At 38.7% G+C, this 25,832-nt stretch overlaps 1 protein-coding gene across 1 annotated transcript in view; it reads right to left on the bottom strand.

The window, feature by feature from the left end:
* Nucleotides 1–20,504, bottom strand: part of LOC128639933 (peroxisomal N(1)-acetyl-spermine/spermidine oxidase-like) — an 87,750-nt gene extending 67,246 nt beyond the window's left edge. Inside the window, exons 1-3 of the mRNA XM_053692199.1 lie at nt 20,363–20,504; nt 9,093–9,360; nt 409–892 (exon numbers count right to left, since the gene is read on the bottom strand). Of these exons, the coding sequence (XP_053548174.1) occupies nt 409–892; nt 9,093–9,360; nt 20,363–20,473 (863 nt within the window). The 5' untranslated portion in view covers nt 20,474–20,504. The remainder of the gene's footprint in view (nt 1–408; nt 893–9,092; nt 9,361–20,362) is intronic.
* Between the last annotated feature and the right edge of the window lie 5,328 nt (nt 20,505–25,832).

The following is a 25,832-nucleotide window of genomic DNA, read 5'->3' as shown; positions in this document are numbered from 1 at the left end:
GCCTAATGCCTATCGTCCATGAGATGAGCAATATGCAATCTGGCTCATTGTACTCCCCGATACTAGTAATGAAAGGAGCAACAGTAAACATGAATTCAAGGGATTGCTATAAATAGATAGATAGATAGATAGATAGATAGATAGATAGATAGAAAGATATATAGATAGATAGATAGATAGATAGATAGATACAAAGATGATATATAGATTGATAGACAGATACATAGATGATAGATAGATAGATAGATAGATAGATAGATAGATAGATAGATAGATAGATGATAGGTAGACAGAAAGACAGATACATAGATAATATATAGATAGACAGATAGATATACAGATACATAGATGATAGATAGAAAAATAGATAGACACAGTAAGCATTAGCCTTACCATTATTCTACTTACCCCGGGAAGGTGCAGTCACTCCCTGGTAGCAATTTATATTCTCCAAAGGATTCAAGTGCCACATTGTCCATACTGTGTGTCCCAATAACAAGGCACTCATGTTTAAATAGTGTTTTTAATAAAGCCATCTTCAAATCAACTGAGTCTCCATCCCATTCCTTAGAACTCAGAGCAATCTCCTGTTTTATGAAGCCTCCTACACTGGAATTTGCATGAGATACGTCTGGCGTCAGGTGGTTTCTGCTCCTGTTTAAAAAAGATGTATACATCTCCTCAACACTTACAGCCAGCTCTGGGCTGATCTGTTTGCCAGAGCTGCTGTAGAAAATAATGCCACTGTGGTTACCCCCTGCCTCCATTTTCTGATTCTCTTCAAGGAGAGCTTCTGGTTCAAGTAAGTTGTATTGGGCGGAGAGCTGGAACACAGGATTTTCAGGAGATGGTCCATGAATCCACTGAGCACCAATCTCAACCAGACCTTTTGCTGCAACAGAAACATAACATTTGTATTAACACATATATATGGTATAAGTGTGGAAGAAACAATAGCCAGTCAACTTCTTTACATTTTTTTATCTAATAACAGTTTTAATTAAAATGATGTAAAACATTGAAGACATTATATGAACATCAAGAAAAAAGCTACATTTATAACTACTCACCATGTTATTGTTTTTGTTCAAGCACCCCATCTTAATACTGAACACATCCATCTTAGAGCTTAGGAATTCTTGTATGCTGTGACAGAAGTGGCGTGTATTCATAGATCAGCGACGTAACGTTACTGACATTTTGACACTCGGGTTAGCATTTGTGAAACAGAGCAGAAGCTTTATATTTTTATCTATATTATTCATGTGGCCTTTTTATATTTCCTACGTAACTTTTAAACTGTGTATAAAACTGCAAAAATGTAAATCTCCTACTCAGTATTGGTTGTGCCAAACCAACATGCATAATACAGTAGTGAATGTCTGTTCTGTCATAGGGTCAGGAATTCAAGATGGTGGAGTCCAATATGAGTACTGAGTGCTTTTCAGTTCATGTTTAAAGTGAAAGTGCAGGCTGCCCTTAAAGGGACATTAAACCCAACATTTTTCTGTCACATTTCAGACAGAACATAGAATTTTAAACAACTTTCCAATTATTTTTATTAATAAACAGATACTAAACTCATTTGTTTTCTTTTATAATTCGGATAGAGCGTGCAATATTAAGCAACTTTATAAGTTGTTTAGGATTGCATGTTCTATCTGAATCATGAAAGAAAAAAAATGGGATCAGTGTCTCTTGGTATCTTTATATGAAAAAGCAGGAATAAAAGAATAGGAGCCTGCCCATTTTTGGTTCAGCACTCTGGATAGCGCTTCCAGATTGGTGGCTACATTTAGACACCAATCAGCAAGCGGTACACAAGTGCTAAATCTAATATGGGCCAGCTCCTAAGCTTTCATTCTTGCTTTTCAAATAAAGATACCAAGAGAACAAAGAAAATTAATAATAGGATGAAAATTAGAAAGTTGCTTAAAGGGATACTGAACCCAATTTATTTTTCTTACAAACTTTCAAATTTACTCCTATTCATTTTTCTTTGTTCTCTTGGTATGTTTATTTGAAAAAGGAAATAAAGAGAACAAAGAAAAACATAATAATAAGGATAAATTAGAAAGTTGCTTAACATTGCATGCTCTATCTAGCAGGGGGTGTCAATCAACCTGATCATATTCGATTGGGTTGATTTCCGGCTATGTCTGTCCGCCGCCTCAGAGCAGATGGGCAGGTTATGGAGCAGCGTTCTTTAGACCGCTGCTTCATAACTTGTGTTTCTGGTGAGCCTGAAGGCTCGCCAGAAACAAGGGGCATCAAGCTCCATTTGGAGCTTGAGAATTCGGCCCCTAAGGGGCCAATTTATCATTTGTCGGATGAACATAATCCGCTGTAGTGGATCATGTCTTTCCGACATTGATAAATGCCGATAGCATACACTGTTGGCATTTATCATTGCACAAGCATTTCTCGCATTGGCGGACGAGTTAAGAAGCACCTTATGTTTCCAGAGAGTCTAAAGGCTTGCGCTGAAACAGCAGCATTCACTGCTTGATAAATGTGCCCCTAAAACTTTACACTTCTTTTGTTCAATATTTAAGCTACTGATATAATTTCAAACATATATCTAAGTATTATCATCAGGCAAATTTTTGCTCTGAATACATCATTCTATCTAGCATTTGTTTAGGGCTAGATTACGATTGAAGCGCTAACAGTTACTTGCAAGCAAAAGGGGTTTATCGGGGGTTACACTCATAATAACACCACCTAATGAAAATTATTAAAAAACAAAATATTGCACAAAAATGGGCTCAAATATATGAGGTCTCAGGTGTAACAAAAAAGGCAGGTAAAGGCCTTTAACATAGACACATATACATATATCTAAAGATGTATACAGTCATGGCCAAAAATATTGACACCCCTGCATTTCTGTCAGATAATGCACCACTTTGCCCTAAAAATTGTTGCTATTTTAAATTTTTAGGCATTCACATTTTTATTTCTTTTTTTTGTATTGGTATGACATAAAAATATGGAGAAAAAAAAGCCAAATCTGACCCATTCCCCGCAAAACTCCAAAAATGGGCTAGACAAAATTATTGGCAAGAAATAATTGCATCCCAAGTTTGTGATCCTCCTGTAATTTGTTATTAAACTCACCTGTATCAATTAACAGGTGCTGTCAATATAGTAATCACACCGGCAACCAGTTAAAATGGTAAATAAATTTCTCAACCTTTCTGTTGTGTGTCTCTATGTGCCACACTGAGCATGGAGAAGAGAAAGAGCAGCAAAGAATTGTCCGAGGATTTGAGAACAAACATTGTGGAAAAGCATGGACAATCTCAAGGTTACAAGTCCATCTCCAGAGAGCTTAATGTTCCTGTGGCCACTGTGAGCAACAATGTCAAGAAATGTACAGCCCATGGCACTGTAGCTAATCTCCCTGGACATGGACGAAAAAGAAAAATTGATCAAAGATTGCAGCAAAGGATTCTTTGAATGGTGGATAAAGAACCTCAATCAACTTCCAGACAAATTCAAGCTGACCTTCAAGCACAGGGTACAAATGTGTCAGCTTGCACTATATGTCGCCATCTGAATGAAAAGGGACGCTATGGTAGGAGGCCCAGGAGGACCCCACTGTTGACACGGAAACATAAAAAAGCCAGATGGGAGTTGCCAAAACCTACCTGAGAAAGCCAAAATCCTTTTGGGAGAATGTGTTGTTGACAGACAAAACAAAATTACAGCTTTTTGGTAAAGCCCATCATTCTACTGTTTTCAGAAAAAGAAATGAGGCTTTTAAAGAAAAGAATACTGTCCCTACAGTCAAACATTGCAGAGGTCCACTGATGTTGTGGGGTTGCTTTGCTGCCTCAGGCACTGGATGTCTTGACTGTGTGCATGGCATTATAAAATCTGAAGACTACCAAATAATTATGTGGTGCAATGTAGGGCTGAACTGTCCAGCAATGAGTCCAGATCTCAATCCCATAGAGCACCTGTGTAGACATCTCAAAACAGCAGTTGGGAAAAGAAACCCTTCCAATCTGAGAGACCTGGAGCAGGTGGCGAAAGAAGAGAGGTCCACAATTCCAGTAGAGAGGTGCAAGCAACTCATTGATGTTTACAGGAAGCAATTGATTACAGTTATTTCTTCCAAGGGGTGTGCTACCAAATATTAAATTGAGGGTGCCAATAATTTTGTCCAGTCCATTTTTGGAGTTTTGCATGGAATGTGTCAGATTTGGGGGGGGGGGTCCACTTTTTCGGAGAATACCAATGTCATACCAATACAAACAAAATAAATAAACATGAAAATGCCTAAACGTTTGTAATCACAATAATTTTCTGGGCGAAGTGGTGCATTATCTGACAGAAATGCAGGGGTGCCCATATTAGTGGCCATGACTGTATGTATTTATGAATATATATATATATATATATATATATATATGTGTGTGTGTGTGTGTGTACACATGTATTTATATGTGTATATATGTATTTAAAAACATATATACACATATAAACACATAAATACATATGTATACATATGTAGAAGAAAATACACACCAGCCCTAGATGTCCTTAAAAGTCCCAAAGTGCTATAGTTTTATAAGGGCACCAGTGGTGTAAAAGTTGAATAGGTCAGTGATAAATGGAAAATGAAAAAGTTACTTTGTATCTTCAAAATGTTCAACCGATAGTATGCAATTAAAGAAGTAGGCTTTTGTGGAGAATTCGAGATTTAAACCTGGGATACAAAGTGGGGTATTTCAGGTCTGGAAAAATAAGGGTATTGCCTTACTTAAACATATAATTGATCCTTTAACAATGAGACCATATAATTTTAGTGACTTCCAAAGGATATATAAGATTCATAAAAAGGATTGGTTACATTTTAAACAGGCAAATCATTATTTATGCCTGATGATTAGAATCGTACCGGAGTTAGGATACAGTCACCAATTACTAGACTGTCCTATAACTAAAAAAGGCCTAATAGCGTGTATATATATATATATATATATATATATATATATATATATGTTATGCTACAAAGTAAGGTGGAGGATAAATTAATTTAAACATATAAGAATGGATGGGATAAAATCTCTCCCTCATTTAGTTTGGGAGCCAAGATTGAAAAGAGTTTTGGGGTTATACAGGGTCTTACAGGTTCGGCTAACATTAGAGAGTTTAATTTCAGATTGATACAATTCGATTATATTACTCCGAGAAGAGAACAAAAATGGAATCGGCAAATCGAGAATGTATGTAGGAAATGTAGAGAACCAGACCCGAATATTGTGCATTTATTAGCGACATGTCCAAAATGACGACAACTGTGGAGAAAGGTTGAATATCTTCTCGCTTTAACTTTAAAGGAAAGAATTAAAATAACAGTAGAAAGTATATTATTAGTAAATAGAATACCGGAATGTAGCCTAAGTATAAATTTATTCAATGGGTAATAGTATTAATTAGATCTTTGATCTTTAAGAAGTGGATAAAGAAGGATATCCCATCAATCAACTTAATAAAAGATCGGTTAGCTAGACAGGCCTTAATGGAGGCACTTGATACTAAATTTTATAAACCCACCGGGAATAAGAATTACAAGAGGGTTTGGGGGAATTGTATTGAGTATTTAGGGAAGGACTTCCAGTTAAGAATTAATCAAATTATCCCTGTAGTAGATCTTGTTAGTGAGGAAGAATGAGAGCTGGGATGTTTTGAGGATTGGGAGAGAGAAGGGGGCAATTTATAATATTATAATAGTATAATTCTTTTTTGTTTTCTTCTCGTTTGTTTGTTTGTTCTGTCTGTTTGTTTGTCTGGGGTGTTGTAAGGAGGTTTAGCATGGGCTTGCTCTGCTCGTGAGCTGGTAGCGTCCACAGCTCAGATTTGGATAGTATTAGTTAACCTAGCTGATGCAAAATTCAGCTTACTGAGTTTTTAAGGCAGGGGTATTTCTTTCTTTTTTATAGTATTTGGATTAATCTGTGATGAAGAAAGTTGTGGTAGAATCTGTATAAGAGATAAAGTTGGATTGCCTTTTTATATTTTGTAAAGAAATGTTTATATAGTTCAAACAATGTGAAGTCTTTGTGTATAAGATTGTAAACTTTTTTTGATTCTGTATTGATTATTTGTGATTGTGAACCTTTTCGATTCTGTAACGATTATTATGTTTATTTTTTTTTAAAAAGTAGGTGAGCTTCTTCTTCAGAAAAGCACGACAGACTTGTAAAACCACTAAAATATCTAAAAACAGAAGTGCACCTACGACTCACATTATCAGTGTAAACTTTATTAAATAGCACCTATAATAGGCAGACACTCACAAGATAAAAATGCATTTTGAGCGTATAAAGTTTAAAACTGTGAGCGAACTCCATTCCAGTGTACCGTTTCTGTCCCAGAAGTAGGAGGGTCCTCTAGTTCTGTCATCGGTAGCCAGTGTCTGTTTCTTTGCACGTCACACTCCGGTCTAGATGCTCTTTTTTCAGTATCAACGGACATTTTACAACAGTACTGAAACCCTTTGCAGTTAAGTAGATGAAAACATGTTAAAGCATATTTATGCAATATTCATATTTAATAAAGGTTTATAAACTTTAAATATTTCACATTTCAATGTTCTGCACATAGCAGAATATGTTCTATGTATTTATCTAGAGATATTCATATATATATATATATATATATATATATATATCTGTATATATTTATATCTATATATAATCATGTATATATATATATATATAGGTATAAATATATATTTGTGCAGAAAAAACATAAGATATATGTAGAAATATTTATTTTTGAATAAAAAAACATATTCTTCTATGTGAAGAACATTGGAATCTGAAATATTTATATGTCGAGTTCTATGGGGGAATATCGCATGCAATATTGTAAGTTCGTCTTTGTATGCTTGTCAAGTTAGTGTGCAAGCGAAAACAGTTTACTTTCAACTAGTAATATAGTAACCTGAAGCGCGCAAAAAGTGTACTTCTAGCGCACTCTACTTCTGAAATATATGACACAGAGCTGCACTGTTGTTTAATTTCATGTTCATCTCTCCCCCTTATTATATGATCTTAAATTCTATCAACCCTCTCCCATTCTAACTCTCTAACTGTCTGTATTCCCATCTTTTATTTCTCTCCCTATCCTCCCTTCTTTTTTCTTAACCCTTTTTCCTCAGCCATGTCTTCCTGGACACTTATATGTTATGCATGCAGCAGGGTTTGCAGGAAGGAAGAGGAATATCAACCCTGGACAGCACACAAATAGTGACAACACTATACATGTTCCTCCCTGCACACCCTGCACCATGCATAACTCATAAGTGTCCAGGAAAACATGGCTGAGGTGGCAACCCTTGCCCCACCCCATCTCTGCCTCATGTTTCTCAGTCTACATAGGGCATGTTTTGAATATATGATCCCCTTTTCACTTCTCACTTACTTTCCCTTCAGTCTCTCTACCTATTTCCCCATGCCCCAATAGCTTTAATACCATCTATAATAATATAAAACCAAAAGTCTGTCTATATTTTTTTGTAGGATTAATACATTTTTATAATCTTATAATGGACTCCACTTATAAAGCAGCAGAAGGCTACCCATGCAGTAGAGACTGACTGAAACACTCCTGTTTACTGCAACTTAAGAAGCAGTGATCGTACGGCTCCCCAAAACCTCAGAAGTGGCATAGTGAAATCACCCTGAACTAGTGACTGACAGCTCTTCTCTTGTGTGATTGGTTGTGCAAGAGCAGGGCGGCACTGTAAATGATCTCCTTGTGCAAAGATATATGTGGGCTGTAGACACTGTTCGAAGATGGGTGGACAGGTTCCCTAGTTAGGAAACTAGTCCATTTGTCATATGATAAATGGGGCCCTATGTCTTTACCCCCTATACTGAAAATCTATTCAATAGGCTACATTAAGCGTTATGATGGAAATCAAGGTTGCTAGAAAGGGAAACCTTTTTACCAGTATTTATGGTTAGCAAGGTGGCATCTGCATCCTGCTCTGATCTTTAAGTTTATTTGTGATACCTTTACTCTTGAGCTTATTCTGGGCTTGTCAATCATCCGGATGAGTCACACAAGAGGGAGGGATGATTTAATCTTGCCAGCTCTGATGTGGCGAACAAACTAAAAACAAACAAACAGACCACTGCTTCTTGACTTGTGCATGCATGCTTTCTATTTTAATTTGAAACACATTATTATTCATTGTTGTCATATCCAATATTTATCCAGTAATTCCAAATATGGATGGGTAGATTGCTTGGTTGTGTAGAAAGAGGTATTTGCAGCAGAAAAACTGAGAGTCTTATCTTTCTTTATAGGGTATTAGTTTCATCTTTAATACTGGGGTCAATTTATCAAGCTGCGGTGGACAGGGTCGCACATATGCACCCCTGTCTGCCGCAGCTCGCCTCTGGTCTGCTGAATTCCGCTGCCAGAGTTCAGCATTGCACATGAGCAATATTTTGCACTCGTGTGCAATCCTTCCCCCTGCCCGCCCATGATTGGCTGTGCGCGGACGAGACCGGGGAGAATGAAGTTCACCACCTAAGAGGTGGTGAAAGGTTAGGAAAGCAGCAGCCTGATAACCGCTGCTTGTTAAAATACAGACTGCAGGTTCTCACAAGGGAATCTGCAGTCATAGGGGGGCGAAGCCTGCCGAAGTCTTTGATAAATCGGCCCCATTGTGTTAAGTTGTGGAGACTATGGGGCCTATCTATCAAGCTCCGTATGGAGCTTGACAGCCCGTGTTTCTGGCGAGTCTTCAGGCTCGCCAGAAACACAAGTTATGGAGCAACGGTCACAAAGACCGCTGCTTCATAACCCTGTCCGCCTGCTCTGAGCAGGCGGACAGGAATCACCACAATTCAACCCGATCGAGTACGATCGGGTTCATTGACACCCCCTGCTGGCGGCCTATTGGCCACGAGTCTGCAGGGGGCAGCGTTGCACCAGAGCTGCTGGTGCAATGCTGAATACGGAGAGGCAATCATTTTCTAAAGAAGATCACTAATTTTAGTTGTTTGGTCAGCTACATATTTCTTTTCCACAGTCTGCTTCATTATACAATCCAAGACTGTTACCGAATTTCTCGCTGCGTATCCGACCTCCAGTTCTTCCTGTCGCCTCTAATACTATCAGATTCCTGAAGCCGTGTTTGTGTAGTTTCTGGGCTGCCCCGAGGCCGGATATTCCTGAGCCAATGATCAGCACCGCAGGCCTCCGGGAAGCCATAGACTCTGCGGGTCTGGAGACGGAGAGCTCATGGTGGAGATTTTTTTCAAGGTGACCTTGGAGCCCCAGAGTCTTGTTATCATCATCTGCTTCTGGACCTTGGGTTGTGGGTTGTGTCTAAAGCAGGAAGTGCACATAGATTATGTGTTATTATACATTGACTTAAGTAAAGTTGCATAACGATTACAAAGCACACCACAAAATTATGTTTGTAATAATAATGTAATTCATACTGCAAACTTAAAATAAGAAAAAAAATCTGAAAATAAAATTTGGACCCAGAACTTCCTACCTTATCCTTGTGTAGTAAGGAGTCTAACTATTGCGTGTCTGATAATGAGTTAAAGGGACAGTCAAGTCCAAAGACACCTTTCATGATTTAAAAAGAGAATGTAATTTTAAACAACTTTCCAATTTACTTTTATCACCAATTTTGCTTTATTCTCTTCATATTCTTAGTTGAAAGCTAATTCTAAGAGGTTCATATGCTAATTTCTTAGACCTTGAATACTGCCTCTAATCTGAATGCATTTTGACCACTAGAGGGCATTAGTTCATGTGTTTCATATAGATAATATTGAGCTCATGAATGTGAAGTTACCCTGAGTGAGAACTGATTGGCTAAAATGCAAGTTTGTCAAAAAAAACTGAAATAGATACAATGTAATCACAGAGGTAAAAAGTGTATTTCTATAACTGTATTGGTTATGCAAAACTGGAGAATGGATAGTAAAGGGATTATCTTTCTTTTTTTTTTTTTATTTTAATTTTTTATTGTTCAGCAAGATAATTTCCAACATTTTATTTAGACCGTGCAAGGCCCCGTTTTAACATCAACAAAGAATTAAGCCAGGACTTGACTGACCTCATAATTTTACCTAAGTTAGTCACAATTTAATTGACAGATGGTTATATAAAGATCAGTTGGCAAAAGAATAAAAGAAAAAAAAAAATAAGTCCTGGCTATACCAGGTACAATGGTTATCGAATATGGACCTATTTATTTCTTTGAGATTTCTGAGTTCCCCTGTCCAAATTATTTAGTTCTAGTGTAGGAAAGGCATGCAACGTAGGATTAGGGGGGACAAACGGAGTATATGATTACATTCGGCTGAATTTTTACTTTATAGAGAGCCCCAGGCAAGCTGGAGAAGGAAGAAGAAAAAGGAAAAGAAAAAAAGAAAAAAGAGGTAGGGGAGAAAGAGGAAAAGAAAAAAAAAAAAAAAAAAAAAAAAGGGGGGGGGGAGGGGAAATCTCCCCCCCTCCCGTCCACTCCCCCTGAATTCATGCCCAGCAGAAAGTCGTGAATTATGCTCAAGAAGGCGTGGTCATCCCAACATTGCTCATCCTTTTATTACCAGACTCCCAGGAGTACCAGCTCAGAATTTCTAAATGGAAAAATTAGGTCAGATATCTCCGTATCGGGAAATGACTTAATAAATGTTGACCATTTACCAAAGAATTGTCTAATGTCTAATTCATTATCTAAATTGGTGTCTCTTTGTTCTAGTAAACATTGTTTTTTTAAGCAGTTTTTGATCTCTGGGATAGATGGTGTTGCTTTCAACTTCCATTTTTTGAGAATAAGGTATCTGGTTGCAAGTATGGACAGGAGAATTAGTTTTTCATCTGTATGTTGTATTAGACCAAATATAATTTGTAACTGTGTTAGGCTTTCAAGCGGAATTTTCAACGTTCTGCTGAGCCAGAATTCCAACCTCAGCCAAAGACGCCTTATCTTAGGGCAATCCCAGATCATATGCATTAAGTCAGCTGCTGGAAGCGAGCATTTTGGGCAGTTTTTGAAATCAAGATTGTAAATTCTAGAACCCTTTTTGGGGGTGAAATATGAGTTATGAATAAGTCTAACATGCATCTCCCGCCAGGTTGCTGATAGAGTGACCTGGGCCACTTTCTGGATTGATAGTTGGATAGATTCAGTATTAATGTTCAGCTGGGGTGTCATCTGGTTCCAAAAAGAGATAACTTTTTCTAATTCTAATTCGGATTTACTGATATTGATCAGTTGGTAGCACAGAGAGATAGATCTGTGTCCATTTTTGAAAAGTGCTAACCAGTTTTCTAATGTACCGAAGGACCAGGGCCAATCTGATTCGTTCATGAGGTCTATTAGAAAATGTCTAATTTGTAAGTATGCATAAAATTCCTTATTATTAATCTTATATTCTCTTTTTAATTCTTCAAAAGATTTGACACATTTTCTCTCTGTATCTATAAAATATGAGATCCTATTAAGGCCTTGATTATGCCATGTCTTAAACAAAGTGGAGTTCAGGGCAGCTGGGAATTTCGGGTTTCCAAGTAGTGTTAAATGCTGTGAAACTTTACAGTTTAAAGACAAGAGATTTCCCGTCTTCCACCAAGCCTTAAGTGGGTTGGAAATTGTTTTGAGTAGTTTGATTTCTCTTGGTAGTTCTTTTGGTGGGCAGTGGATTAGTGCTAAAGGGAGATACGGGAAACATATGGATTCTTCTAGTAAATTGTTTGCTACATAGTTGCTATGAAAAATCCAATCCGCCACTACTCGCACTAGGAAGGCATAGTTATAGAAGCGAATATTGGGAAGTGCAAGGCCACCTTTCTCTTTCGGGAGGGATAGCCTGTTCAGGGATATCCTTGGTCTTTTCCCCTGCCATATAAATTTGCTAATTGCGCTGTTAAGTGATCTAACATCCTTTTCCATAAGTGTTAATGGGGTGTTCTGAAGTATATATAAAAGCTTAGGCAGTAAAACCATTTTAAACAGAGCTATCCGTCCAGAAATAGACAATGGGAGGGACTGCCAGGATTTCATTTTCTCCCTTACACTTGTTAGGATTGGAGTGATGTTACGGTCGTATAGTTCACCTGGTATATAAGGAATAAAGATTCCTAAGTATTTAAGAGAATCCTTCACCGCATTGAAAGGAATGTTGGGGGGAGAATTATTGTTCTTCCTGAGCCATAACAGCTCTGATTTTGCTTCGTTGATCTTATAACCTGAGAATGATCCAAAACGGGCAGCTATGTCCAGAAATTTTGGTATGCTAGTTTGAATATCAGAAAGATAGAGTAATACGTCGTCTGCGTATAAAGCAATTTTTATAGTTAGATTACCTATTTTGATTCCCGCTAACTGATGTCTGACCATAATTGCCAGGGGTTCAATTGATACGTCGAAGAGCAGGGGGGAAAGAGGGCATCCCTGTCGAGTTCCCCTCCCAAGGGTTATCTGCGGAGAAAGAATATTGTTTACAATCAATCTTGTATATGGTTCTTTATATAGATTGATGACAAATCTCAGGAACTCTCCCTTAAAGCCAAATTTAGTTAATGTATCGAAGAGATGGTCAAAATGGATTGAGTCGAATGCTTTTTCTGCATCTATTGAGACAATGGCAAGGTCAGGGGCATCCTCCTCCCCCCGGCTCTCCGACGTCCCAGCAGTCCTGAAATATTCGGTTATGGTGAGTGCCTCTCTGATTTTTGCAGAGGAGTTTCTTTTGTGTAAAAACCCTGCCTGATCTGGGTGGATTATGTGGGCCAATGATAACTGTAAGCGCTGAGCAATTATGGAGGTTAAAATTTTATAATCTACGTTTAATAGGGCTATGGGTCTGTAAGATTCTTTAAGGGAGGGATCCTTCCCAGGCTTCAGGATCAAGACAGTATTAGAGGCAGAGAAAGAGGTAGCTACTGGGTCTCCCTTGATATACATACTATTGTAGAGATTGGTGAGATAAGGAACAATCTCAGCCGACATAATTTTATAAAATTCGTTCGGTAATGAATCTGGACCGGGTGTTTTGTTCGAGGGGAGATTCGTGATGAGCTTTACAATCTCCGTTTCCCTTATTGGGGCGTTAAGCGTATCAATCATATCGGATGAAATTTTAGGGTAGGAGATTTCGCTCCAGAATTGCCTCGCTTGATCAAGGTCCGAGATCTTATAAGAGTAGAGGTTCTGATAATAGGTTACAAATGTTTCCGCAATCTCCTCAGATTTCTTAAGGAAGATACCGTCCCGCTGGATGTTCTCTATTAAAGACGAGTTTTTCTCCTTTTTAGCCAGGTAAGCCAGGAGTTTACCAGATTTGTTCCCAAATCTGTATAATCTGGCTTGAAGCTTTAAATCTCTTTGGGTTTCTTGATATATCGCAAAGGCATCTCTGGCATTCTTGGCTCTGATATATTTCGCCCAATTGCTGGGCGATTTTTCTAAGAGAAAAGAGTTATAAGCGTTAATTATTGATTTGGTAATTTCTTTTTCTCTTAACCTTATTTTCCTAAGTCTCAGGGCAGTGTAAGCTATTATTTCACCTCGGAGAACTGCCTTTGCAGTCTCCCAAAAAATCAGAGGAGAATTTATATGTTGATGATTATGTTGGAGGTAATCAACAAATTTTAGCTTCAGCCAATTTTTGAATTTGAGGTCAGAGGCAAGAAATGACGGAAAAATAAAACGTAATGATTTATTTTTAAAATGATTCAGTTGGAAATCAACATAGATCGGGGCATGATCTGATAGGAAGATGGGAAGAATGTCTGATTTTACAAGAGAGTTGGAAATATTATTTTTAATAAGAAATAGATCGATCCTGGACAAGGATTTATGAGCCCTAGATAGGCAGGTAAAATCCCTAACGTCTGGGTTCTGAAGTCTCCATATGTCCTTAATTGCGAGATTCTGCATAATTGACTTCATTAATTTTTCTTCTAGGTTGTCTCTTTTTTGTTTGGCCATTTTTGTTGATTGTCTAAGTCTATCCAATGGGCAATGGGGGGACATGTTAAAGTCACCCCCAAGAACCAGATGACCCTCCTGAACCAAGAGAATCTTAGCCTCTATCTTACTCCAGAAACCTGGGTCCAACCTGTTGGGAGCATAGATGTTACATAGGGTGAACATTTCTTTAAATGTTTTTATTTTTACCAGGACAAATCTGCCTTCAGGGTCTGCTTCGCTATGGATAACCTCTACATTGTTTTTTTTTCCTAGTAATATGGCTACCCCTCTCTTCCTACCCAACCCTGGAGAGAAAAAGATTTCCTTCACCCAAGTAAATTTAAGTTTTAAAGACTCTTCTGCTGTCAGATGAGTCTCTTGAATAAATGCTATGTTAGTGCCGAGTTTCCTTAGATGAGTAAGAATGGATTTTCTTTTGATAGGAGTGGAGATTCCCCCCACGTTCCACGAAACTATTTTAAGATTTGCCATCTAGAAGAGAGGGGAATCCACTTTCCAGGGAAGGGCAAGAGAGGGGGGAGGAGGGGAGAGGGAGGGGAGGGGAAGGGTGGGCGGGAGAAAAAAAAAAGGGGGGGGGGGGGGAAGGGGGAGGGAAGAAGGTGGGAAAGAAGGGGGGAAAATAGCTTGTGTCCACAGACATAAAATAAGAAAATTTGGGTAGCATAGGAAGAAAGAGAGAAAGAAGAAAGAAGATACTAACAGCCTATTTTTAACTTAAAAGTTATTTAATTGAAATATTAGAGTCTTTTAGGAAGAGTTCTACCTCTGACATAGAATTAAAGACCCGGGTTCTTTCACCATCTATAATTTTCAATTTTGCAGGATAAATGATGGTGGCCTGATGTCCTAGCTGAATTAATTTGGTGCAAATTGGGGCAAGAGCCCTTCTCTTGGATGAAGTCTCCACTGAGAAGTCTTGAAATAAGAGGATTTTAATATCCCCCAGGAGAATAGGCTGGTTCTTGCGAAAGAATTGCAATAGTAAAATTTTATCCTGGAAATTTAAAAGCTTTGCAATGACAGGTCTAGGTCTATAGGTTCCCCTATTGTCTGGCCAGGGCTTGACTGTGGTTATGGCAGACAATAAGGTAATCTCTGAGAAAATTCACTCACCCCCTCCTGCGTTTTTCAGGCGTTTGTCGTCTGCAGAGTCTGACCGTCTGGCTCCAGTTGTTATGGGCTGATTTTGTTCATTAGAGCTGCTGCATGTGCTTTTAGAGATGTGTCCCAGCCAAGGTCCACAACCGGCTCCCCCCACGCAGCACCGGTGGGGGGGGAGAGGGCAACGCTGCACCGGCGACCGAGGCGTCACAGGAAGAGCGCACACCCGACTCGACCAGCTCCTCCAGCCCAGCTCCCTCCCACGCAGCACCGGTGGGGGAGGGGGGGGGCGAGGTCCGGCCAGCAAGGTCCGTGTGCAGGTCGGCAAGCAGACGGGAGGTAAGTTTTGGAGTGCTGCAGCCCAAAGTTGGAGATGGTCTGTGCGAAGGTGTGAGACGCCAGGAGGGGGGAAGAATTCCTTTCCTCTGGGGTAGCAAAGCTCGGAGTAGAATTAAGATGGTGAGATGAGGTAGAGACAGCGTTTGAATAAAGTTCCGAACTTTAATAAGCGGTGCCTTCAGGTTTATACTTCCCAGGAATAGGGAGTTAGTATCCAGGGTCACAACAGTGGGCTGACATGCCACTGTAGGGTTCCGGAGCAGTTCTGTGTTAGCTACCAGGGAGATAGCCCCAAGTCTGAGGCTGACGCAGGAGTCCACCGCCAAAATCCAAGGGCTGGAGATGTGAGCTGAGCAGCACCTGTGCGGCCTGTGCAGCACCTGTGCAGCACCTGTACAGCTCCTCCTCCACCGGAACCTCCCCTAGGGATTATCTTTCTTTTTAAACAACAAAAAATCTGGTGTTGACTGTCCCTTTAATCGCATCACCCCCAAAACAATATAAATCCCACTGCATCATAAATTATATTTTTCTATCCCAGCACAAAAAGTCCTCCTTAATCAAAAAGCCCTGAGTGAAATCTGGAAAAATACTAGTTTTTAACCAAACACAATGGGCCCTTTTCTATATAGGTCTCAGGGCTAGATAGATTATTTAAGAGTGGTCTCCAGTATTCTATTTCCCTGGTGGAATTCTATAAAACGTGTACTACATTTTCGTATAGGAAGGAGATGAAAATCATAAATTCATATTTGCCGACATTACAAAAAAAAAATTCCAGACACTTTGCATCAGAGCAAGCGAGCAGGTTACTGGTAAGCTACTGTTCAACTGCTCCGACCACTCAGTTCTGCAATCAAAACACACCCATTTGATAGCAATAGTATAATTTAGATTTATCCATAGTTAATTATACAGATTGCAGCACAAAACTCTTCCACCTACCCCATAATATTGACAATACCAGCCTCTGGTATTATGGTTATTGTTACAACACAGCATCAAAATTAGGCAGACAAATAATATGTAAACCCATTCAATAATAATAACAAATTTTAGATAGATAGATAGATAGATAGATAGATAGATAGATAGTTGCAAACATAACACAGGTTTCTTTAAAAAAAAAAAATCTTTGTTAAATATATGTGTGGCAAAATTATTGGCACCCCTATGAATTTATATGTGAAAAATATATTTAAAGTATATTCCCATTATGTATCACTTTTTTTCCTTTTGTCTGTATCGCTTTTTTTTCCCTTTTATCTATTAATAAACCTTTTGGAAAAAGAAAAAAAATATATATTCCCATTGATATTTACATTTTGTAGTACACCTGGGAGACTAGGAACAGAGGTATAAGTATGGGGTAACAAACAGGCCTAAATTCCCTTAGTCTTTTCACAATGGGTAAGACCAAGGAATATAGCTATGATGTGCGGCAAAAGGTCGTTGAGCTTCACAAAATGGGAAGTGGATATAATAAAATAGCAAAAGCATTGAAAATGTCCATTTCCACTATCAGGGCAATAATTAGGAAATACCAGTCAACTGGAAATGTTATGACTCAACCTGGAAGAGGACGTGTGTCTATATTGTCTGAACGCACTGTGAAGAGGATGGTTAGAGTGGCCAAAATATCAAGAAAAAAGCCTCTACTCACATCCAAAAACAAACTAGAGAAACTTCAGTTTGCCAGACACTATTGAAACTTCAAATGGGATCGGGTTCTATGGTCAGATGAAACCAGAATAGATTTTTTTGGCAATAAACACCAGAGGTGGGTTTGGTACACACAGAGAGGTAGCCATATGGAAAAGTACCTCATACCCACGGTTAAATATGGTGGTGGCTCTTTAATGTTTGGGGCTGTTTTTCTGCCAGAGGACCTGGACATTTTGTTAGGATACATGGCTTTATGGATTCTAACCATAAAGCCATACCAACAGATATTAAATCAACACCTGACTGCCTCTTTCAGAAAGCTTAAAATGGGCCATGTTTGGATCTTCCAGCAGGACAATGATCCAAAATATACATCAAAATCAACACACAAATGATTTACTGACCACAAAATCAAGGTCCTGCCATGGACATCTCATTCCCCTGATTTGAACCCCATAGAAAACCTACAGGGTGAACTAAAGAGGAGAGTCCACCAGCATCATCCTCAGAATTTGAAGGATCTGGAGAGATTCTATATGGAATGGTCTCAGATCCCTTGCCATGTATTCTCCAACCTCATCAGGCATTATCGGAGACAACTCAGAGCTGTTATCCTGGCAAAGGGAGGCAGCACAAATTATTGACTAAAAGGGTGTAAATAATTGTACCACACATTTATTTTTAACAAAGATTTTTTTGGGGGGGTAAACCTGTGTTGTGTTTGCAATTGTTTGGTATCCAAGAGAGCAGAGCATTTTGGGGTATTTTTTTAACTAAAGATCAAAAGGATAAACAATAAAGATAATTTTTCACATATTTACCAGGGGTGCCAATATTAGTGGAGGGCACTGTATATATATATATATATATATATATATATATATATATATATATATATATATATATATATATATATATATATATGCTAAAGAATAAAAGTAATTCCATTACTTTAGAATATCTACCAGTAAATGGAAAACAGTCTTTATCACTAGTCGAAGTGAATTAAAGTATCTAATTTAAATAAATTATACATGTGCACATATATTTACAAAACTTTTACTTTTAACAGTCAATAATTCTTCTAAAAGACCATAAAAATAAAAGCATTCTTGAACTATTGCAGTAAAGTTATAATGAAACACAAACAATCTCATAATCAATTATTCAGCTCTTATATACTTCCCTATATATTACACTATTACAGGGCGCAGTATGACACACAAAACTGAAATGACAGCAGCAATGCATAACAAAGTTACCCAGAACCCCTATTGACACACTGAGGGCAGAGGTGCAGGGTAGGGGCTAGGCTGCACTGTGTCAAATTACTATAAACAGGAGGAGAGACACAACACACAATCAGTGTAGCTGATCTTACTGTGTGATTATGCACAGCACCGGACTGGGTGAGCTGTTGGGGGCAAATTGATTTTTATATTATTTAGTCGGACAGCTATTTTGCACTTTGTGTAGGACGTGGTGTATGTTTAAAACTCATGCTAAAATCAGTAAGCTGCAGATGATACAGAGTGCTAAAATATGAAGATTACTGTCTGACAAAATAATGCAAACATGTTACAAATAAATTATCACAGCACAGCTCCTTATCTTGAGGGAAGTAGCTGTTTGTAAGTGTGTTTTGTAAGTGTGTTTTCTTTTGATTTTTGGCAGAAGGTGACCAAGGAGTCCCTGCCTAGACCTCATCTGAGTGATCAAGCAGAGTACTTGCTGCACGCACAACCTCACCGGCAGCTGCTCCCCATTAATTTGTGTCACACATGCCCCAGCTCAGCTTCAGCCTCCAAATTGTTTGGAGGGGACATTTCCAGGGACAAAAAAATCCAGGAACTGTCTCTGGAAATCAGGGACTGGTGGCAACTATATAATTTAAAAATCATAAAAAAAAATAATTAAACCATTCACACAAAAATACTCAGGAAAAAATGTACTGTTAAGGTGCATCAGAAAATATAATAAAATTGTTCACCAAAAATTGTATTTTATCAAAAACTAAAATTTGTAAGCAAATTACACAGGAATAATTGTATTAAATATGCACAGCATAAATTGTAATTTAAGTGCACTGTATGTGCAAAAACACAAAACTTTGCTCTTATAAGTACAAAATAGGCTGAAATGAACCTTCCATGGGTGTATATGAAATTCTCTCTCAAATTACAGGGTAATTATCTAAACATCTTCACCCTACCGATCTCACAGTTTTTTCTTGCATATTAAAAGGTGGCAAGCTTTTATCAAAATATAATACTCAGAATTAAAAACCTATGCATATGGAAATAACAGTGATTTTAAGGTACAGTGCACTGAAAACAGCATAATTTGATCTGTATTATGTGTGATATTCATGTTTAAACATACGCTGTGTTCTCCCTGTGTACTTCGTCCTGCATTGCAAACTTTTACATAGCAGAGAGTTCTCATTATTTCTATGGGAGATATAGTGCCACTTGCAGGGTACGAATTCCATGAGTGCTGCCCCTGCAAGTGTTGGAGTGGAAAACCATGTCTAGACAAACTAATTTTTAAAATCAGCCCCATTATGAGAAGAGAAACTATATTCTAAAATTGCTTTTATCAACCACCAACCCATGAAAATCTGAAATAAACAATGCAATTTGTTACATTTAAAAGGGATAGTAAACCCCAAAAATAATGTTTAAAATGATAGATAATCCCTTTATTTAGCATTCCCCAGTTTTGCATAACCAACACTGTTATAGAAATATACTTTTTACCTCTGTGATTACCTTGTATCTAAGCTTCTGCAGACTGCCTCCTTATCTCAGATCTTTTGACAGACTTTTATTTCAGGCAATTTGTGCTGACTCTTAAATAACTCAATGTGTATGAGCACAATGTTAGGTATATGAAACATGTGATTTAACACCCTTTAGCTGTGAAAAACTGTCAAATGCATTCAGATAGAGGCAGCCTTCAAGGGCTTAGAAATTAGCATATGAGCCTACCTAGGTTTAGCTTTCAACTAAAAATGCCAAGAGAATAAAGCAAATATGATGATAAAAGTAAATTAGAAAGTTGTTTAAAATGACATGCCCTATCTGAATCAAGCTTAATTTGGACTTTACTATCCCTTTAACAAACACATGCTGACTTACTAATTTAGGACAAAATAGTTACACAGATATAATTTTTGGACATTTTACTGTAATCCACATTTATTGTCTCAAAAAGTGTGAATAAATCAATAATATAAGTACCAACATTACATTTCCTAAATCATACCTGGTTCCCATTTTGCTTCGAGAGATCAGATGGAATTGGGCCATCTTCTAAACCAAAGTTTGCAGCGAGGAAATTTAAGAGTAAAATTACTATAATCCGTATTGTCTGCATCTTGCATCACTTTGTGCAGAAATGATTTTTTTAGTTTGGTCACCACCTAGGGGTGAGACCTTATTTCAGTGTTATCGTTTATCATCAATTCATTATTATTATTAAAGGGACATAATAAAGTGTTTATTTAAACATACGTTTATTTATCAGCACATAAAGTATGAGAATAAATTTTATTTGTAAAAAAAACCATTCAAAATATATAAATACATGAATTCTGTAATAAAAAAATAGTCCAATTCGTCATCAGGACAAACCGCCTCTAATATTGGGGGTGGGGTGGGGGGGTTAAATTCCTGCTGGTTCTTTGGCAGTGAGCTTACCATGCGCATATTAGTCAGATTACAAGTGACCCTGGTATGTTATACATGCAGCTGCCAAACTCTAAACTTGTGTATTAACTAAGGATCTCATAATTCCACAGCGCAAACCTTCACCCTGTGTTTGTAAGAAGCAAGGTGTAGCTGCAACTTATATCTTTTCAGACAGCTTCTTCTGAGTGCTGCATTTTATTTTTTTATTAACGTTATGCTTGCCTATGTAAACATCTGCAAAGAGGATTAAATGTGTCTGCAAAATTGCACATGATCCTTTGTTTAGTAATTGTTTCGGCTTTGCACAGCAGCTGCTTTAAATTTGTTTTGAAAAAAGGAAAAAAATCAAAAAGTGCTGCAGTCAGAAGACAAAAATCTATTGCTGGCAAGTCTGCAAGGATATGGGCTGCATATACAGATTGTGTCATCTTGTAAATATTCAGAGAAATTGCCTACAATACATCCACCTGTTCTGCTTATCCTTGGAACTGTGCATGTATAAAATGATAACTTATATATTGTGAGCATTTTCATGAGCAGTTGTGCATATGCTACAGTTCATCAGGCAGCAAATCACCAGTTTCAATGGGCAGTGGAAAGCACACAAATGACATAGATTCATAGATTTTGATGGCAGATACGAACCATAGGCCCAACAAGTTTGCCCATATTTCCTATAAAGTATAAGGGGTAGATTTATCAAATGCCGGGCAGACATGATTTGCTGCATCGCTGGTGAAATGCTGTCAGCATTTAATATTTCACAAGCATTTCAAGTGAAATAATTTGTCCGCCTGCTCTGAGGCCGCAGACAGAAATCGACCCGATCGAATACGATCGGGTTGATTGACACACCCTGCTAGCGGCCGACTGGCCGCAAATCTGCTGGGGGCGGCATTGCAACAGCAGTTCACAAGAACTTCTGGTGCAATGATAAATGCCGACAGCTAATGTGCAGCGGACATGATACGCTTGCACTATGATAAAAATACCCCATAGTATCAAATTGCACATTATTTTTATATGCACAACTCCTGAGGCACCTGCTCCTACTGAGTATGTACAAGAATTCACAGTACATATGTATATGAATAAAAACAGAGAAGTGCTCAACCTGGGAATGAACAATAGCATAATAGCTTGTTCTATGGCTAGTTATCACCCTTTAAGCATCCTCTTTTTGCTCAATATGTGCATTTCGCAGATAAGAACTTTCCTATAGTATATCAGTCTGATCCTGACTTAACAGTAAAGTCCAGCCCCAAAATACTAGGCTATCCCTCTCTGAACGAGAGAAACAGCAAAACCCCAGACGTGCATTTTGGCCCTCTAGGCATACTGAGTAATGGGTCCACGTCTTGCTTTCACATCCCCCCAAGGGAGACTTCCCTCAGGGTCATAATGTGCATAAATAAAAACAGAGAAGTGCTCAACCTGGGAATGAACAACCTGTCTGGGGTTTTGCCCTTTCTCTCGTTCAGAGAGGGATTGCCTGGTATTTCGGGACTGGACTGCACTGTTAAGTCAAATCAGACTAATATGCTACAGGAAAGTTCTTCTCTGTGAAAGGCACATGTTGAGCAAAAAGAGGCTGCTTCTTGGGTGGTAACTAGCCATAGAACAAGCTATTATGCTATTGTTCGTTATCAGGTTGAGCGCTTCTCTCTTTTTTTTATGCAAAATATGACCCTGAGGGAAGTCTCCCTAAGGGTGATGTGGGAAGCCAGACGTGGACCCCTTGCTTAGTGTGCCTAGAGGGATATGGCTGCACCTCACTGATGAGGCCCACAATAGGCCAAAATGTACATCTGGGGTTTTGACATTTCTCTCGTTCAGAGAGGGATTACCTGATATTTAGGGACTGAACTGCACTGTACTGTTAAGTCAGGATCAGACTGATATGCTACAGGAAAGTTCTCTGTGAAAGGCACATGTTGAGCAAAAAGAAGCTGCTTCTTGGGTGTTAACTAGCCATAGAACAAGCTATTATGCTATTGTTCGTTCCCAGATTGAGCACTTTTCTCTTTTTAATTATACATATGTATATGAGTCTGTGATTGGCTGATGGCTATCACATGATACAGGGTGGCGACAAATTGAAGAAATGTAATATTTATGAGAAAAAGAATCTACTGTTCATTCAAAATTCTTTTTTTTTTATTATGCAGTTGTTGATTATGCAATTATTCTGTAATTAATGGTCATTTAAGTGCCTTAAAATGCTTGAAAGTTTCTGCCATGTCCCTTCTCTCCTTTGTCTCCTCTAAGCTATACATATTTAAGTTATTAAGTCTTTCTTCGGATTACTTTTTTTTCAAAACATGTACCAATTTAGCAGTCCTTCTTTGATCAAATTCTAGTTTATTCATATTCTTCTGAAAACATTTATTAAGCAGCGGATGCTGCTTCGGAGCCCAATCGTTTCTGGTCCGCCAAAAATGGAAGTTAGGTGGCGGACGGAAATCATCCCATCTGATCGGGATGATTGACGGCCCCTGCTAGCGGCAAATGTGCAGAGGGTGGCTTTGAACAAGCATTTCACCAGAAAAGCTTGTGCAATGTTAAATGCCGACAACGTATGCTGTCGGCATTTAGCAAGGTCGAACAGACATTATTCACTACAGCGAATCATGTACGCTCGCCTCTTGTTAAATTTAACCCATGGCCTCCAGAACTGTACACAAAAGGGGCACAAGAAACTTACTACTTCTGCTGAAAATACCTCTACCAATACAACCAAGCATTCTTCTGGCCTTACTCGCTGCAATACTACATTGTTTACAAAATTTGAAATAATAATTCTCAAGTCCTGTTCCTCTTTTGTAAAAGTCAGTAAAGTGTCACTGAAATTAATGTTTGGATGTTTCTTTTGTAAATACCTAATTTTGCACTTTGTGAAGTTGACCTTTAGATGCCTGCAATTTCTCTAATCCCCTATTTGTTTATATCACTTCCCAATTGATCCATCAACCCCTTGGAGCATCAACTCTATTACAAATGTCTGTATCAGCTGCAAAAAAACTTACCTTCACCTGCAGCAATTTGCTGATATCCCTGATATGTTCAACAGACTCTTCACAATTTTTTAATCTAGACCAAGGTAATAAAGTTTATTCATTATTTTGATGGGTGAGACAGTGTCAAATGCTTTGCTAAAATCTAGATAAGCTATATCTACTGCTACATCCTGGTCTATCAGGGGTATCAAACTCAAAGTATCTGGGGGCCACTGGCCAAGTTTTCTTCTCCCATGGGGGCCACTTGAACTAAGTAAGTGCTCCGGAACTGGATATACTAGGAAATGAAAGTGACATTTAGCCAAGTCATTGTCAGAGTTTTTTTTCCTGATCTGTTTGCCATGTGCTGCTGGCAGCCATTTTACTCACCTCTCTTGCTGACTCTGGTGCATACTGTGTGATGCTGCTCATTTCCTGCACTTCCTTTTATGGCCAGACTGGTGTACATAATTCGTGTGAGACAGGATGCAGTCTCAGAATTGTGTTGTCATCACTCATTATTTAAAGGACCTTTGTTCAGTATGCTTTGCCCTTGCGTTGTCTCAGACCTGTTTATGAGAGCTCCTGTGAATTACCTGGCTGTCTGACGTCCCTCCTGGTTCCTGATCCCTGGCTTGTTCCTGACTCTGCTGTTCTCCTTGTTCCTGATGCCGGCTCATCTGACTATTCGCTTTGGCTCCTGACTCGGCTCGTCTGACTACCATTTCTGGTTTTGATTCCTGGCTTGTTATTTGACTTGTGGACTTTTTATTATATTTTGCTATTAATAAATAAGAGGCCTTTGACATTAAGGCCTTTGATAGTCTTAAGATTGCCTTTGCTTCCGCTCCAGTTCTGGCTCATCCTAACCCTGTCCTGCCTTTCGTTCTTGAGGTCGATGCGTCTGAGATTGGAGTAAGTGCCCTCTTATTACCTGGCTGTTTGACGTCCCTCCTTGTTCCTGATCCCTGGCTTGTTCCTGACTCTGCTGTTCTCCTTGTTCCTTATTCCGGCTCGTCTCACTATTTGCTTTGGCTCCTGACTCGGCTCGTCTGACTACCAGTTATGGTTTTGATTCCTGGCTTGTTATTTGACTTGTGGACTTTTTATTATTTTTTGCTATTAATAAAGGTGTGATTATTTTTGCACTTCTTGTCTCAGTCTGATTCCTGGGCCAGATTAAACCATATTGAGGGCTGCCTTTGGCTCTGGGGCCGGTACTTTGAGACCACTGCTGTAATTACATACTCAAAGCCATTTAAATTAATCTGATGTGATCTTCCTTAAAGGGGACTTGAAATTGAAAAAAATTATTTCATGATTTAGATAGACCATATAATTTTAGACAACTTTCCATTTTATTTCTATTATCAATTTTGCTTAATTATCTTGGTATCCTTTATTGAAGGAACAGAAATTCACTACTGGGAGCTAGCTTAACATATCAGTAAGCAATGTTCCCTCTAATTCTTTTAAATTCTCTCTCTCGCACACACACAAACACCAGAGGCAGAGAGAAGGGGCAAAAACAGATGGAGATAAAAAAAGGGATAGACAGAGAAAGGGAAGATAATAAAGAGAGAGAAGGGAGGAAACAACAAAGGGAGAGAGAGGGGGGAGACAACAAAGAGAGAGAGAGAGGGGAGACAACAAAGGGAGAGAGAGGGGAAAGAACAGAGGCAAAGAGTGGGACAGAGCAGAGGGAGAGGGGGATTAAACAGAGGGTGAGAGAGAGGGGATAGAACAGGGGGTGAGAGAGAGGGGATATAACAGTGGGAGAGAGAGGGGGGATAGGACAGAGGGAGAGAGAGGGCGGATAGAACAGAGGGAGATAGAGGGGGGATAGAACAGAGGGAGAGAGGGGGGATAGAAGAGTGGGGGAGAGAGAGGGGTAGAACAGAGGGAGAGAGAGGGGGATAGAACAGAGGGAGAGAGAGGGGGGATAGAACAGAAGGAGAGAGGGGGTAGAAGAGAGGGAGAGAGAGGGGTAGAACAGAGGGAGAGAGGGGGTATAGAACAGAGGGAGAGAGGGGGATAAAACAGAGGGAG

This window comes from Bombina bombina, chromosome 9 (genome assembly GCF_027579735.1).
Source record: "Bombina bombina isolate aBomBom1 chromosome 9, aBomBom1.pri, whole genome shotgun sequence".
Classification (NCBI taxonomy): Eukaryota; Metazoa; Chordata; class Amphibia; order Anura; family Bombinatoridae; genus Bombina; species Bombina bombina.
The sequence above is the reverse complement of the archived record's forward strand: the minus strand, read 5'-3'. Positions and strand labels throughout refer to the sequence as shown.